At 37.3% G+C, this 17,649-nt stretch overlaps 1 protein-coding gene across 1 annotated transcript in view; it reads right to left on the bottom strand.

Annotated features, from left to right (window-relative positions):
* ASAP1 (ArfGAP with SH3 domain, ankyrin repeat and PH domain 1) overlaps positions 1-17,649 on the bottom strand; it is a gene marked incomplete at its 5' end in the record, with an annotated part of 142,742 nt that overhangs the window by 105,969 nt on the left and 19,124 nt on the right. The window contains 4 exons of the mRNA XM_012645496.1: positions 1,401-1,486; positions 2,779-2,908; positions 9,130-9,179; positions 9,671-9,745. Of these exons, the coding sequence (XP_012500950.1) occupies positions 1,401-1,486; positions 2,779-2,908; positions 9,130-9,179; positions 9,671-9,745 (341 nt within the window). The remainder of the gene's footprint in view (positions 1-1,400; positions 1,487-2,778; positions 2,909-9,129; positions 9,180-9,670; positions 9,746-17,649) is intronic.

Genomic DNA, 17,649 nt, shown 5'->3' with positions numbered 1-17,649 from the left:
TTCAGCAAGCAAACTTTATCTAATGCTATGTGAAAACCGTTTTCAGTTTAATAGACCATTTTTATTTTTGAAAGACATTTATAAAAGGTAGAATTTACTGTGAAAAGAGAAAAAAGGTAACAAATAAGTTTATGTAAAGAACAATTTGATCATTTAAAAGTTTTTCCTGAAGAGAAACATCCTGGACAATAAAATATACAAATAAATGATTTTTAATGCAACTTAGAACCATCATAGCTGTCAATATACACAAGGTTGGAGACACTGGGCTAAGCACTCCATATGCATTATCTTATTTACTTCTCACAGCCTCACAAAAACTTGAGGTGTGTGCTACGAAACTTAGCCCAATTTGACAGATGAGTATACTGAGGCATAGCGAAGTACCTGATAAAGATCACATGGTTATTTAGTTGCAGAGCCAGAATTTGAACTCTTCTATTTGTCTAACACAAGCTTTGTGCTTCTTCATATTAATGCTGACCTCCTTAAATGTTTCAATTGAATACAAAGATCTTCCTAGATATAACATTATTTAAGGAAATAAGAGAGATCAAAGAAAATTATGTATTTAACTTTTTGGAGAGTAGTATTTTAACGAGTCCAAATGACCTTTACATTATTCTGCTTATAAATAAGAGAGCTGTCTGGACCAGTTTTGGAAAGTCCTTGTGCTATTTTCTGTGTAACTTCCACCAATGAATACACATTTTAATACTAACTGGTACATTTTCACATAAAGACTATGCAGAAAACCCACAAAAGTTAACCCAATAAGTAAATGAGAAGTAAATAAGCAAATGTAGTGACAAAGAACCACAAACATCATAAAAAGGTAGCCTTGCAGTGTAAGCAAACAAAAATGGTGCCAGTGTAGAACAATGGATATCTCTCAAAATATAACATTAATTATATAGGAATTCATGTATAAATGCAAAGTATTCTTTATGCCCACAGTATTTAATTTAGATGAAAAAAAAAAACAAACAACCCAACTCCAGATGGGAATACATGGTACAAATGATGCAATAATAGCTAAAATGCCAAGAGAGATGGGGAAGGTGGGCACCAGAAAGGACTCCTTAGTGGTAGCAGCTCATTGGACTCCTTAGTGGGAGGGGCTCACGCATCTGTGAGAAGAGCTCCACAGGCTGTCAAGGTTAGCATTTGTAAGGAAGACAGTGATTTTGAGAAACCAAATAGTTGCCCTAATTTGAGCTACTGATTTATATAAACACTGAAGATGGAAGACAATACTATTTCTTATCCAGTTAGCTGTGGAAGGTCATTATATCACTATATATAGCCATCACATGAAGAAATAAAGAGAATGAAGATAATCAATGGAGTGAATGGGGCCTTACTTGGGCTAATAACAAAAATTGCAGCATCCTACTTACTTGCACTGTGCATGATAATACTTTATAAGATTCTGCAGTAGATCCACACCCTTTTTGGTCTTGATTTCATTAACCTTAATGAGATACTGTGGAAATAAAACAGAATTTTAAGTTTAATTCCAGACAGGGCTCTTCAGTCACGGGTCAGGTAGCAGAACACCACTTGTGAATCTGAGAAAGTTAATGAGCCGTGGGCGGCCTCTAGACAATATAGGGAACGCTGATTTGGCACAGTCACAAAGTGTACAAAACAAACTGATTAGTATTAGCATTTCATAAATTCTTACGATTAGTCTATTAGACAAGCAAAATAAAACACGCCAAAACATTCCAGAATAACTGATTATTTCCCAGTGGTGCAATGGGTCTCAAACGTATAGTTTACATGGTCAAAAACCCAAAACACAGACTTTTCTTTGCAGAAAACAAGTAGACCATTTTTTGAGAAATACGCTGTGTAAGACATTGAAACTTTTGACCAAGGAGGTGAATCAGAAAGAATTTTTGCTATTCAATAATGAAAGAATGAAAATAAAAATAACTCATTAGTAATTTATGCAGTTAACTAAACACTACAGGTTCTGCTTTGCCCTACCAGCCAAGATTTTCCATTGACATTGTTTGCTTCCTGCTCACTTGTTTAAGGTTCATGAGCAGATTAAGTTCAAGGAGTCAAAGATTTATGAAAAAGAGGGAGGGAGGAAGGGAAGAGAATTAAGAGAAGGGGAGGAAGAAAGATTGATCTAGGGAAGAAAAACTTAAAATTGCAAAAATTCTCCATTTTAATATTTTCTGAAAACTACAAAACGAACTCCATTACTCAATAGAATGAACTCCATTACTCAACAGCAGTGTCCGAATGGGTTGGTCTCCAGGTCAAGGAGTGTTAAGTGTTCAATGGGAATTCAGTTTGAGAACCACTGCTCTAAGTTTAAGGCAGCATGCTTTTCATTGCATTTTTTCACGAAATCAGGCTTTCTTAACAACTGCTTCATTTAAGCTTTCATTCAAACTGGACACATGGTTAAAAAAAAAAAAAAATACATGCTCTAAACTTGTACCAGTAAAACTTACTATTATTCACCAGTGTTACCTCTCACCAATTTTTTCCCCCACCGTCACTCACAAGCAACATTAAGGTTCTCACCAAAGAATCCTGTTTTGGCTTAAAGAGCCCCGTGGGACTGAGGCTCACAATATGAGACAACAGTGCAATGGCGGGTTTCCAAAAGGCTTGGAGAAAAATGGAGATTAGAATCCTTAAGAAATAGTCCCCTTCTCTAATAACAGCCTGCCTTTAAGCATAAAGACTACTGACTAACAGGAGAAGATTACAGCTATTAAAATTCTAGGCAAATTATGGAAAAGTCATTCTTACTTCACACATTTGGAGCTGAAAGAGGCGCCTTTCCTTTTCCATTTCTTCCGCGATCTCAGCTCCTGTAATCTCTGTGCGGATCATCCCGTGCTGTTTTGCATGCTCTCTTTTCTCCTTCTCGATCTTTGTACTGCAAAATTAAAGCAGGTGTCGTTATTTTTTTTTAAAAACACACCCATGTGTACACCCCAAAAGTAGACCCCAATGTAAACTATAAACTCTGAGTACTAATAATGTGTCAATGTAGGTTCATCAGCTGTATCATATGTACCAGTCTGGTGGGGGTTGGTGATATTGGGGGAGGCTATTATGTGTGGAGGCAGGGCATATATGGGAAATCTCTGTACATTTCGCTCAAAAAGAAAGTCTATTAGAAAATAAAACACATTCCTGTCTTTCCTTTAATGAAAGTCACTGATCATTTCTTAATTACCGAAGTTAAGAGGCAAGAGTTCTTAAGTTGGTAGAATCAATCAGAAGTAAAAATCTTAAAGAGAACAAATGCACTGTATGGATTTTCATCTAGGAAACTCCTTACATTTTAAATTTGATTTTACACACGATACATTCATATAAATTCTCTTACATTTTGGTAAGTATGGAGAAATTTTGATAGTTTACCTTTTCTTGGGTAAAGCAATTTATGATGAAAAAGAATCAGAAAGTTGGAGACCTAAGCTTTTCTTGATTATCAATAGATTATGAGATTTAGAATTATTTCCAGATAAGTATATACTGGGTCTTTGTGGGTATGCACAAAAATTAGTAAAAGGTAATTTCTAATATTCCTCTAAATTTGAACTATTTCCACATCCCAATAACATATTTTAATCATTCAATCACTTGGCATTGGATTGTACAGAATAAGGAATGGGAGAAATTCCAATGTATATAATTTGGAATCCTATGAAAATGTTCTTGGGAGGGGTGTCAGGGGAAAACCGGGCAAAAAAGGCAGGCCCACATTAAACCCACAATACCTGAGACTAGTGCTTGGTTATGATAGATGACCAGTGGTAATAATACCAGTGTTCATAGCCCTCTTTCCAAAAATCCATTTAACTTGAAAATTGACTTCTAATTTCACAAAGAGCCTGTAATTAATAGTTGTGAATGCAAAGACTAAGTGATTTAACTTTCAAGTCTTCTTTAAGTTGTGGTGGTGGTAGGGGGACCCAAACCCCAAAGAAAGCCAATATCCTTGTCTCCTTGTCTATATACAAACAAGCAGAAAATTAACCCATCAACCCAAATCTACTACAAACCTGGTTAGGATTGACTCTAATACCCTAACGCTATAGGGTATAGCATGCAACTCTTTAATCATGCTACCCTGGCAGTCAAAGAGGCGTGATGGCAGGGATTTATTTTTATCAGAAAGGGAAAAAATCTCGGCTCTCTCTCCATTGATGTGGGTGGGAAGAGAAAAAATATTGGAGGGAGGGAGGCCTAACTTAATAATGGCCTTCTGATTTACCATGGTGACTTGACCACGTGTTTATTTCTTCTTCCTCCAGTGATCCCACTAAAATGATAGTAAATGCATAAAAAAGGAATAATCTCTCAAAGACAAGAAGAAATGAAGACAAAAAAGGATGGGAGAATTCAAAAAATATTTGAAAGAGCAGGTCGGGAAGTGAAAAGAAGAGGAGAGAAGTCTATACCTCAAACTATAGGGCTCCTTGTCTCCCTCATTTACATAGCTTCCAAAATGCCCCATATACAATCACTAGGCAGAGAGCTGAAGGACTGTAAGGCCTGGAAGACAGACCTCAGACATTGACATTTGGAATACTCCTAATAAAAGTGCTGTCTTGACATCTAAAACTTGAAACCTAAAAAGGCAGCAGAAAGGCTTCTTGACAAGTCTTGCTGATGTAATATAAGTTTTCAATGAGCCTTTGGGTGCCTTGCTCTGAAATATGAACAGGCACCCAAGGACTGTAAAATAATTCAGAATAGCTTCCAAAATGAAAGCGAGAGTGAGCAAAACAACAAAAGGGGGAAGAAGGGGAGGAACCAAAGGCAGTAAGGAAGCAGATAAAAAATTTTTTAAAAATGTCATTAAATCTTCAGCTGAAATATTGTATCTATGAAACAAGAAGAAGAAACTATAAAAAGGTAAAAAAAAAAAACCTGATTGAGCAAAAGAGCTTTTAGAAATTTAAAATATGATAGCCAAAATAAAAAAGTCAACTGAAATAGTAGGGAAAAAACAATGATGAAATAACCTAAAATATAGATCAAATAGAATATAGAAGAAAAGTCTAAGAACAATCTAAGAAGTTGAACATTATATGATAAAAAGTTCTAGAAAGAGAGAAAAAAGAAAACACAGAAAAAAATTACAAGAAAAGTTTCCAGACCTTAAGAACTAAAAATTGCAAATAGAAAATTTGCAAATAGAATGCATACAACATGGCACATGAAAACTCTTTGTAAAACCTTTTACAGAGAGAAGACTTTAACATTTTCTAAGTGAAAATAAACAAAAAAACAACCATGTATCACATACAAATAAATGGGAACCAGAAAAGTACTGGATTTTTGAAAGTTAGCAACACTGGAAATTAGGAAACAATGGAACAATGCCCTCAGCATTTTGAGAGAAAATGGATTATAAAGTTAAGATTTTATATTCAGCCATACCCACATTCTGTGTGATGGCAGAATGAAGTTATTTTTGGATGTATAAAAACTTGGAAATTTTACCTCCATTAGAGCTGTTATCTGGAAACTACTGGAGGTAGTGGGCCAGCAAAATATGGGACTATGCCAGGAAAGAGGAAGTAAATTTCAAACTAAAGCGAGTCAAAGGCCACAGCTGTACTGCTGATCTAAAGAGCTCTAGAAAAGGATATCTCCAGGAAAGAAAAGAAGAAATTGACATAATTTAATGACAATAAGTATACAGTCATCATAATAATATATAACATATTTTCTAAACAGAAATATTATTGATGGGTATCTGACATCTGTTGGAGCAGACAATAAAAATCCAAAAGAGATTCAAATAAAACTAAGCTAATGAAGAAATGAGGCAATTATGACATTAAGAAAAAGCAGGCTGGTAGCAGTGGCTCACGCCCTAGTACTTTGGGAGGCTGAGGCAGGAGGATTCCTTGAGCCCAGGAGTTTGAGGTTGCTGTGAGGTATGCGGACACCATTATGTTCCATTCTGGGCAACAGAGCAAGTCTCAAACAAAACAAAACAGAAAAAGAAAAAAATTACACTGTAAGAATAGAAATGTAATCATAATGCACCATTCCGATTAGCAATGAATGTTTATACTCATTAAAATATAAACACTGACAACTGGTTTAACCAAACATTGTTGTATTAACCATATTGGATGAACAGGGCTGGGAAGTGATGGGGTGGTCACACAAGGGAACTAAATCCTCCTCTACCATAGCAATAACATCACAGCTGAAGCAAGAAATATCAGCAAGAGAACACTGGAAAAAGTAGAGGAACTAGCAGGATCAGAGGAGCAGACAGGACTGCTATATTTTCATTAGAAGCACATTCGTTGGTGACTTAACATTCTCCCCTTCATCATTTGTGAAGAACCCTATAGTATTAGGTGGAGCATAAACTCAATAGCAAGTTTAGATTCCAGAAGACAATATGGACAGGTGAGAAGTGCTATTAAGGGCACCTGGTCCATCCTAGAATGTTCTGTATTCTATGATAAACTTCCACAATGGTGAAGTCATTGTTATTTGCGGTTTCTTTATATGTCAAAGTCAGTCTTATTTTGACCAAATAATATTTGATTATTAAAAAACTTAACAGAAACTATTTATTCAGTGACTACCTTATGCTAGATATTGTGACAACTGCTTCAATACATTATCTCACCTTGTCGTCACAAAAACCTTGACAAGTAGATAATTTTTATATTATTTTACAGGTTAAAGATCATCAAAGTTAAGTATCTTGGCTCAAGGTCACAAAACTGGTAATGATTCCTAAGTCTGTGTTCTTAACTATTACACTTAACTGACTCCCAAGTTCTAAATGGAAGACCACAGAAAATATCCGGCCTTCTCAGTTATAAAAGCTAATAAATTAACTTTTTTTGTATGTAAGTTGTTGGGTTTAAAGAATTCACCCTCCCCAAACTTCCATCCAAACCTCCTGTAGAACTCTTAGAGAAATACAGGAATGAAATACAAAAGGGAAACTTTCTTTATTGCTCCTGATAAAGACTACCCTTAAACCTCCCGGTTGTTCCCTAGGGAGATAAAGGAATGGAATGTAAGAGGGAAACTTACTTCCCTTGTCCTGTCCAGTAGTTTGAAAAGAATTTATTCACTCCTCCCAGAAAAATCCTTTATAAAACCCAAGGCTTTTCCCTGTCCCCTGTGGACACCTTTTTCAACCTCTACCCATCTGCACCCAGATGCTCAAAATACACAGTTTGCTACACGTGAGGCTTCGTGTGTCTCTCAGCTCCGGACCTAACATAAGTCATTTTGTTTTCTATGACTTATAACCTAACGAGTCCTATTATCAACAGACAAATGCTCGTTTCCTTTTTTTCCCCCTTCACCACTATACTTCAGTGAGAAAGAAGTTTATCATAGCAAATTAATTTGTTGACAGGGATTTATTAAAAAGGAAACAAAAAAAAAAAACTTCCTTTATAAGGTCCTAAAATCAGGACCCACTCAACTCACTATTCCTGTTAGACATTTCCAGGTCTGGATAATTCCTTTATTCCTTCAATAAATATTCATATAATGCACAAACTATGACTCTGCTAAGCACTGGTGGATTAATACCATACACAAAAACAATGTGGTTGCTGTCCTCATCAAGTTCAGATTCTTGAGGACAATACAGACAAATGAACAGTCAGACAAGTTCATATATCATGTGTGAGAAGTGCAATGAGGGGCACCTGTAACACCTTAGAATGCTTTATATTCTACCATTTACAGAATACTGACCACCAGATACTTCAAGGTCTTCAACACAGATTTTTAAAAATATAAATATAGTTACACCACTTAATATTGGTAGCACTTTAGTTGACAAAGCACGTATTATATCATGTTTTATCGTTCCTAAGTCTTACAAAGGAGGCATATCCTATAAGTCTAGAGCAAGGCTTTCTGTCCCTCCTTTGTGGACTTGCCCTGCTCATTTTCTAAGTACTCAGTTGTATTACATTCCGAGTGCAAGGGCAGTTGCCCCTGGGCTGGGGCAGTACTTAGCTCACAAGTGTGAGTATTCACAACCCCCTTTTCATACAGAAAAAGACTTCCCACAGCATTCATTAATCAAACTGATTAATCATTTTAAGAAACTTTTTTGTTTTCAGCTGCATTTGTAACTGCCAATGCACAAAAGTATTGCTAAAACAGCAAGTCCCCAACAATGCACTTATCACATAAGCAATTACAAAAGTAGTTTGGGAAAAACATATTTAATCTTACATTTGTTTTTCTTTTGCTTCTGTTTTCACTCTGCTGCTATGGCTGCCTACAGAAATGTTTTTATTCTCTTATGTTTATAGTTACCCAATTTTATAGCCAAGACTTTTATTAAAAGCTTTAAAATACGTATCTCCTCCCATCCCACCCTACTCCCTGGTGTTACAAACATCTCAAAGTAATAACAAAGGAACGTGGTATCACACATACAACATGAAGATAAGCCAGGCACCATGCAAACTGCTCATTGCCCTAATCTCTCATAATAACCCTATGAGGTCAGTGGTCTGACTTCAGTGCACACACCATGCTACTCAGGCTCCAGGGTCAGAAAGACCTGCAGTGCATGCCAGCTTGACAGTTACTAGCCTTCTACCCTTCTGCAAGCCCCTCAGCCTCTCTAGGTTTCAGTTTCCCTGATATATAAACAGAGTGAAGTGGCACAAATAGGTTGCTGTCAGGAGATCCTGCATGTAAAAAACACTTAACGTGGGTCCTGGCAGGCAGAAAGAAAGATCGCACAAATATTAATTATTTCTTTTACTTTTATTATCTCCCCATTGCTATCCTATACTGAAATGTAAATAGTTCACCATTATATGCTAATTATAATGAAAGAAAAGTGGCAACAATCATAGATCCACAACTTGACAGTCAGTATCAACAGCCATAAATGCTGAAATTACTAACAGCAAAAGTGCCTCTCAGTCTAGACAACCAGCACAGGAGATGCAGCCACTCTTAGTTAGGTCAGCATACCCAACCTTTTAGCCCTAACAAGGATATACTAAACGGTTTTTTGTTGAGAAGATATTCATTAAGGGCCCTGTCCATTTCCCAGTTAGTTTTTCTTACAAAACTCATGATAATATAAACAAAAAGAAAACTAAACAAAAAACCACTTACAACTTTGTCTCATAATCTTTCCAGGCTTTGTCAAATGGCTTCTTGAGATCCTTAGAAAAAAGAAAATTAAAATTGCATTTATTTTTGCTGAAAATGAATAAATAATTCTGAAATAACATCTTGGCAGGAATGACTTTCTTGCTAACTTTTACACAAGACACTTTCATGCACGTAACACCATTTATTACACACGAGAAGCCTGTAGAGGCAGGAAGTGAGCGCCTCGCCCTGGTCATGCCCATGAAGCAGGAGCCTAAGAGCTCTGAGACTCTCAGCCCACAAAAGAGCCAGGACTAGAGCTTGGTTTCTCTCTCCCACCTACTTGGGATCTCACCAATCTTCCTAAAAGTGTCTAATCTTGTTCCTCTGCCAATACCATTATGTAAAGTGGCACATTTTTTCCAATGATCATTTTCCAAGAAGATTTTCAATGCTATAAATGTTGAGTGCCTTTCAAATAGAAGTACTACTGTGATCTTAAAGGGAAAAAAAAATACAATCCTTTCACGTTAAAGTGGAAATCCAATTTCTGAACACTTACTCCTTTGACTCCTTTTAGGTCTCCTTTTAACAAGGAATCCAAAGTGAAGATCACATTGTGGCTCAGACCCTGGAGCTGAAAAACAAAGTAAAGATGGGAGACAGTTAAAAAAGAAAGTGCACATAGAACAATAAAACCAGCTACTGTTGACCAAGCATTTTCCACACACCAGGCTCTGTTGAAGGGCTTCACGTGCATTATTTCATTGAACCTGAATGCCTTCATGGGTTAAGTGGCATAACTGGCCCCACTCTGTTGCTGAACAGAGACAGAGGTGGAGTCACTTGTGAAGATCCACACAGAATGTGAGTAGAGGGATGAGATTTGAATTTAGACCTCAGAGCCTGTGTTCTCAGACACTATACTACAGTATACATACACATGTACAAGTAATTCCTCAAATCATCTTAGCACTGTCATTGACACCACTACTAAAATTGTAGATCTTTTTTTTTTTTTTTTTGAGACAAAGTCTCACTGTGTTGCCTGGGCTAGAGTGTTGTGGTGTCAGCCTAGCTCAGAGCAACCTTGAACTCCCGGGCTCAAGCAATCCTCCTGTCTCAGCCTCCCAGGTAGCTGGGACTACAGGCACACGCCACCACGCCCAGCTAATTTTTTGTATTTTTAGTTGTTTGGCTAATTTCTTCCTATTTATAGTAGAGACGGGGTCTGGCTCTTGCTCAGGCTGGTCTCGAACTCCTGAGCTCAAGCAATCCTCCCGCCTCGGACTCCCAATGTGCTAGGATTACAGGTGTGAGCCACCGCGCCTGGCCTAAAATTGTAGATCTTAATGTGAATTTTCTTCAACTGCCTCTGTCAGAGTGAGGAGGGGACTATACTACTGGCTTTTACCATTTCCTTTTTATATTCTTTTATAGCATGTATCATGGTCTGAAATTACCCTGTTTGGTTTTCTTTTTTTTTTTGGTTTAGATTTATCTTTTGTTTGAAAAAATTTTTATTTTTAAATGTTTATGGAGTTGTACATATTTATGGGGTACATATGAAATTTTGATACAAGCATACAATGTGTAAGATCACATCAGGGTAACTGGTATATCAAATCAAGGTAATTGGTATATCAAATCAACCTCAAGATTTATCATTTCTCTGTGTTAGAACATTCCAATTTCACTCTTCTGGTTATTCTGAAACACACAATAAATTATTGTAGTCACCCTACTGTGCTACCGAACACTAAATCTTTTTTCTTCTAACTGTATTATCGTACCCATTAATCACCCCTCTTTATCCCTCCTCTCCACTACCCTTCCCAGCCTCTAGTGATGTCACTCTACACTCTCGACCTCTATGAGATCAATTTTTCCAGCTCCCATATATGAGTGAGAACATCTGATATTTTTCTTTCTGTGCCTGGCTTATTTCACTTAACATAATGTCCTCCAGTTCCATCCATGTAGTTGAAAAACGACAAGATTTCATTCTTTTGTATGGCTGATAGATTTCACTGTGTATATATGTATTTTCTTCATCCATTCATCCACTAATGGACACCTAGGTTGATTCCGTATCTTGGCTATCGTGAAGAGTGCTGTAATAAACATGGGAGTGCAGACATCCCTTTGATAATACTGATTTTCTTGCTTTTGAATATATACCCAGCAGTGGGATTGCTGGATCATATGGTAGTTCTATTTTTAATTTTTTGAGGAACCTCCACATTGTTCTCCATAGTGGCTATACTACTTTACATTCCCACCAACAGTGTAGGAGGGTTCCCCTTTCTCCATATCCTCACCAGCACCTGTTACTGCCTATCTTTTTGATAAAAAACATTTTAACTGGGATGATATCTCATTGTAGTTTTGATTTGCATTTCTCTGATGATTAGTGATGCTGAACATTTTTCATACACCTGTTAACCATTTATATGTCTTCTTTTGAGAAATGTCTATTCAGATCCTTCACTCATTTTTTTTTGCTATTGAGTTGTTCAAGCTCCTTATATATTCTGGTTATTAATCCTTTGTCAGATGGGTAGTTTGCAAATATTTTCTCCCATTCTGTAGGCTGTCCCTTCACTTTGTTGATTGTTTCCTTTGCTGTGTAGAAAGTTTAGCTTGATGTGACCTATTTGTCCATTTTTGCTTTGGTTGCTGGTGCTTTTGAGGTCTTATTCAAGAAATCTTTGCCCAGACCAATGTCCTGAAGCATTTCCTCAACGTTTTCTTCTAGTAGTTTCATAGTTTCCGGTCTTATCTTCATGATTTTTATCCATTTTTATTTGATTTTTGTATATGCCAAGAGATAGGGGTCTAATTTCATCCTTTATCATACAGATATCCAGTTTTTCCAGCACCATTTATTGAAGAGACTGTCCTTTCTCCAATGTGTGTTCTTGGCACCTTTGTTGAAAATGAGCTAACTGTAAATGCATGGTTTATTTCTGGGTTCCCTATTCTGTTCCATTGGTCTGTTTTTTATACCAGTATCATGCTTTTTTGGTTACTAAAGATTTGCAGTATAATTTGAAGTCAGGTAATATGATGTCTTCAGCTTGTGTATTCTGTCTCCCCAACTAGCACCGAAGCTCAGTGAGGGCAGGGACCTTGACTGTTCTGTTCACACTTCTACCTTCAGTGCCTTGATTCCATTAGAGATACAAGATATTTGGAAAGTGCAATCTATAGCTGAGGAGATATTTTTTTCACTGTTCTGAGGCAGTGGCCTGGGTCTCCTTGATTTTAAGAAGGCACAAAGAGGAATCTACAAGGGAGAAGGAGATGCAGCTGCTAACCAGCTGGAGAGGAGTGGCAGGGAAACCAAGGCAGCGACAGTCAAGTGTGAAAAGAAAAGCAAAACACGGACAGACAAGAGTTTATAACATACTGTCTTCAAGGAGACCCCTAGTAATCTTGGTGAAATCACTTTTAGTAGCATGGAACCAAGACTGCAGGGACCTGCAGAATCAGATTAGAGAAAGGTCTGTGGGTCATTCAAGAAATAATTTTACTCATATGTAAGTGTATTCATTTGTCATTCTATCTATCCATTCATCATTTACTGAGTATCTACTCTGTGCCACATACTATGCTAGAAGCTGGATAGACAAAGTTGAATAAAACACTATTCCTACCTTAGAAAGCTTGTATTCTAGGAACAGAGGCAGTCAGTATGCAGCCAACTCTACTACCTTATGCCATGACATATTGTATTAGAGGCAGAGGAAAAAGTGAGAAGGATCAATACTGGCTGATGAGCTTTGTGCCTGACCCTTTTAACCACATCCATAAAGTGGAAGCCTATACCCTATTGTGAGCAGCTGTTGTGAAGACAGAAGGAGTTAATGTATGTGAAAAATGCTAGCTTACTTCCTGCCACCCGGGAAGTGCTAAATACATATTTTTAAAATGCTATGGGATGCTACATATGAATAAGGTAACGTGGGAGCAGAGAGGGATAGGGAACAGGAAAACCTTCCCTTTTGGTTCTTTAATTTCTCCCTAACCCTTTCCTGTTGTTCTCATCTTAGGCTTCCTACAGTTCACACAAGTCAGTCTACCTCTTTACCCTCCCTAAACATCAACTGATTTTACACACAAGGAAGGTTTTCCGATGCATACTACCAGAGGGCTTGGATCAGAAATAATCACTTATTTCTTATTTCAAAGACAAAGAGATTTCCACCAAGAAAATTCTGTCTATGTGATTTTGCCACCACCTGTACAGTCACCTATACAGAGAAACAGCCTGACTGGCAGGCCAGAGGGCTACAGTTTGAGAGCCTATATTCTGTGAGGGTCTAGGATGTTGGTTCTTAAGGAGTAGGGCTAAAAAAGCATCTTAGCTATGACTGTGGCCCTCCAAATGGCCACAGTATATAAACCAATATAAACTATTAATATATTGATTACTATTTCGTGGGAGGAGTGACTGGGAAAGAGGAATGTCTAAAAGGGTTCTTGGAGTAAAGGAGGAAGGTTGTGGGTAAAAATGGAGAAAAAAAAAAAAAAACGTTGAAAAACATTTGACCTTGAGAATGAGAGGGGAAAAAATAAAAATTAACAGGACCTACTCTCTACCCTAGATGGAGAGCTGGAATATTTTGCTCTGAGTCCTCAATTTCATTCCTGGGGTACGAGCCCACGGCATCCCCCTATTCTGTAGATCTTCGGAGTTTGTCTGGATCGTGGGTAATGAGGTCGCGGTCTGCCTTGCCCTCCACTAATCCAGCCAGTATCTACTTTTCCTCTGTTCATGAAGAGCCTTATTTTTCTTCAAAGCATTTACCATTCCTAACCATTTGTATTTGTATTTTTTTTTTCAGACCATGTCTCTACAGCATGTATACGTATTTGTTTCCTTATTTGTTTACTGTCTATCTCTCCAATTGGATTGCAAGCTCCTTGAGAGTGGGGTCTGTATGTTCATTGCTGTATTCCTGTAACTCAGAATATTGTATAGCACAGATGGGGTGCTCAAGAAATACTTGTAGAAGCAACGGAATGAAATACAGAAACGTGTGTGTGTACAAGGTTCTTCTCTATGGGGCTATTCATACAGATGGAAAGTTAAGTGCCTATCAACAGGGGATGGCTAAATTATGGAACTTTTAAACAACAGCCATAAAAATGAGAAAGCTCTTTATGCCTAACTTTGGAAGTGCCTCCAAGATAAATTTTTACGTGATAAAATCAAGTATAAAACAGTACTTAGAGTGTGCAAGGGTTTATATAAAAAGAGGGAAAAAATGTCTATGCTTAAATTACTTTAGAAAAAATACACAGTTTTCCAATGCTGGCTCCCTCCAGGGATGGAAACTGAGCAAAGGGACAGGGTGGGAGAGGAGACTTTTTGCATTTTAAAAAACCTGCAATATGTAATGTATTCCTTATTCAAAGACAGTCAAAATTTTAAAACAAAATATGAAAAGACAGTGATTATAAATCCTTTTAAACTTTCAGTCCTAAATTATGGTTTTCATCATTGCCTCAAATCCTTTGTGAAATGAAGCAGGAAAAAAAATACATTAATGTTACTGCCACCTTGAACTGAAGGCTGTGTTACAAAATAACAACAATAAAAAAATTATGAAACTCTGTGGTTAATACTGAATGTGAGGGGTGTTCAGAAGGAAAAGTCCCTCAAAAGCCATCTACTGACCACACAACGAACACAACGTAGTAACCTTTTAATGTCATCACTGTGGTTAGGCATTGGGGCGAGTGGTAGTTGCACGGATAGAAAACCCCAAGTTGCGCTCCCTCCAACAGCTCAGCTGGCAGGCAGAGGACTGTAGAAAACCCCAAGAGTTAAGAATTTCTTTGTGGTTACCTACACACACATTCTTGGGAGGTGATAAGAAACCAAGAAGGCAAAACATTATGTATCATTAATTCAGAATTTTCCCAGTGACAAGCCTATGAAAAGGCCAAAGGAAAAAAATTTAAAATTTACAAACCCTTTCCAACTTACTTCCCAGGAAAAAGTAGGTTAATTTTAAAAACGAGCAAAGGAGATTGTCTTAAGTGACAAGTGAATAGTAATTACCTGAGTGCCATTATAAAGATACAAAGAGAGGTCAAAGAGAAAGCAGATCAATACCACAAGGATGTAATTTTTAGAAAATATTAACAAGAAGCAAAACAAAATTTCCTTCATTGGGCATCTCAGTGAAGAGAAAACCTATTCTCTTAGATACTTTAAAGGATTGCTCTGCAATAGAGATGGATTATATGACTTCACAGTCATGGGATTCTGTAATTTTCCTGTGTTTTTATTTTCTAGTTCTTTCGGGAACCGTAGTTCTTTCCTAACTCCTCATTCCCTGAGTAAGAGTTTTGCAAACTGATGTGTAACAGTCGTCTCCACAGGCAATTATGATGCAGCCAATACAATACAATAATAATATGGGAAGTCAAAGTGCCGGTATCACCTCATTATCTTTAACGGATTTTTTTAAAAAGCCTTTCAAATTTATTATATAATTATTTCACATTCATTTTACCAAAATTCTATTGATTACTCTATTCCCATTTACTCAACTTCCAAACCATTTCCTTTCTTTTAATGATAAAGCTGAATTAACCTAAGTTCTTTATATGATTCAAGTCTGCAAGAAGCTGAAGACTATGTTTTAAAAGTACATCTTTTTTTTTTTCATTTTATTGAGCAAATAATACATGAAAAATAATTTCAGGAATGATGTTTAGGAATAATAAACATATTTGCCTTCTAAACAAACTGCTGTTGAAATTTCTTTCTTCATAAAAGATATTTCCCCTGCTAGTACATATATCAAGCCTAACTAACAATTTGGAATAAATCAGACAAAGGGAAGCTGAAGTTTACCTTTCATTATGCAAAAGGGACTTGTTTAAGCAAGCAATTGCAATTAATATTGGCACTCATAAACCATTTATTCCTCAAAATTGCTTCAACACTACTAGACATTATACAGTCAGCATACTTCCAGCCAACGGAGATGACCTCATGAACCATTTTCCCTCTATGTATATAAACACACAAATCTTTTGCTCTGATTTTTTTTTACCCCTTTATAGTTTTACCACAAAAAGAAATGATATCATTTGTTTACTGATTTATCACCATCTTTCCTCACTAGAAGGTTTGCTTCTTAATGGGAGGTCCCTTATCTGTTTTGTTCACTAACTGATCAGATACCAAAGAAGGAGTCAAGAAGCAGCTGTAGATCAGTGTAGTGTAATTTCTGGCTTGTCTGAATACAGCCCAACTCAGCTCCAATCCCATCTGTGGGCTTCCCTTAAGGGCTCACCTGAATGGCTGTGCTGCCCTGCTGGAGGAGCCAACTGGCAGAAAGGCAACGAGTCAGCCATGCCTCGTTTTCTTTCCTCTGAGAGATGGAGAGAGCAGCACAGCTCTACAAATGGTACCTCCATGACACCTACATACACATAAGGCTGTATTAATTAACGAGGACATAATTTGCTTGCTTTGTCATCCGCATTAATTCTGACATTCCCTCTCCACTGCCTATTGGTTCTCTCTCTTTCTCCAGACTGAAAGTTTCTCTGAAAGTAAGGCTAATGCAAATCCGCTGACTTGCTCAACACATTGGAAAATCCAATTAAAATAATGACCCAGCTTCCAGCAGTTAAGTCTGCAATTCTATGGCATAAATTAGGTACTCTGTCTAGTGTGTTAACTCCTTCATGCCCTGGAGAGTTATTTACCACCTTGAAACTATTTAAAGCTGGCACCTTGTCATTAGGCTGCTTTCCAGAGTATTATGATACAGAGAAAAGAATCCCAGAGGCACGTGGCCACTCATCACTTCTGGCCTGGGTGACTTCGGGCAAACTGTTTAACCTTGCTGGTGTTTCAACACTTTCTGCTAGCCTATGCCAGCATGAGCGGATTGAGGAAGAACTGACACTAATAAAACTCCACTTCATACAAGGCCACAGAGCTGGATGCTTTTACACACATTATCTGATCAGCTGCTCCTGATAACTCTACAAGGTATTATTAAGTAACTTGTTCAAACACACATGGCTAGTTAAGTGGAGGGATCAAACCACAAACCAGGTCTAACCCCAAAGTCAATGACCTACTAACAAATATTATCTTCTTACAGATACCAGAATGTTTTAAAAACTGTAATATACTATCTACTTGCAATGAACAACTATTAACCATTACTGACCTATATACACTAAGATTTATTTGGTTGCATAGGAATTAAAGAAAAGGTTGGGGGCACTTAACAATCCTAGACAGATGAGAGTTAATGCTAGCACCTCACCCACTGCTCCGGGATTTCTTGTTTAACCTTCACAGCTGCCAGAGTGACTAATGCTCACATGGTCAAGCAGGTGACAAACACTTAGCTAGGTGTTTGCTTGGGCAAGTCACTCAACTTTTTAGAGACTAGATCTCTTCATTTGCGAAGTGGAATGATAAGACCAACTCCATATGCTGTTAAAAGGATTGAGATATAGTCAGTGGAAGCAAATTCATGCAAAAATGCCCAACAC

This window comes from Propithecus coquereli, unplaced genomic scaffold (assembly GCF_000956105.1).
Source record: "Propithecus coquereli isolate 6110/MARCELLA unplaced genomic scaffold, Pcoq_1.0 Scaffold234, whole genome shotgun sequence".
In the NCBI taxonomy this organism is placed as follows: Eukaryota; Metazoa; Chordata; class Mammalia; order Primates; family Indriidae; genus Propithecus; species Propithecus coquereli.
The sequence above is the reverse complement of the archived record's forward strand: the minus strand, read 5'-3'. Positions and strand labels throughout refer to the sequence as shown.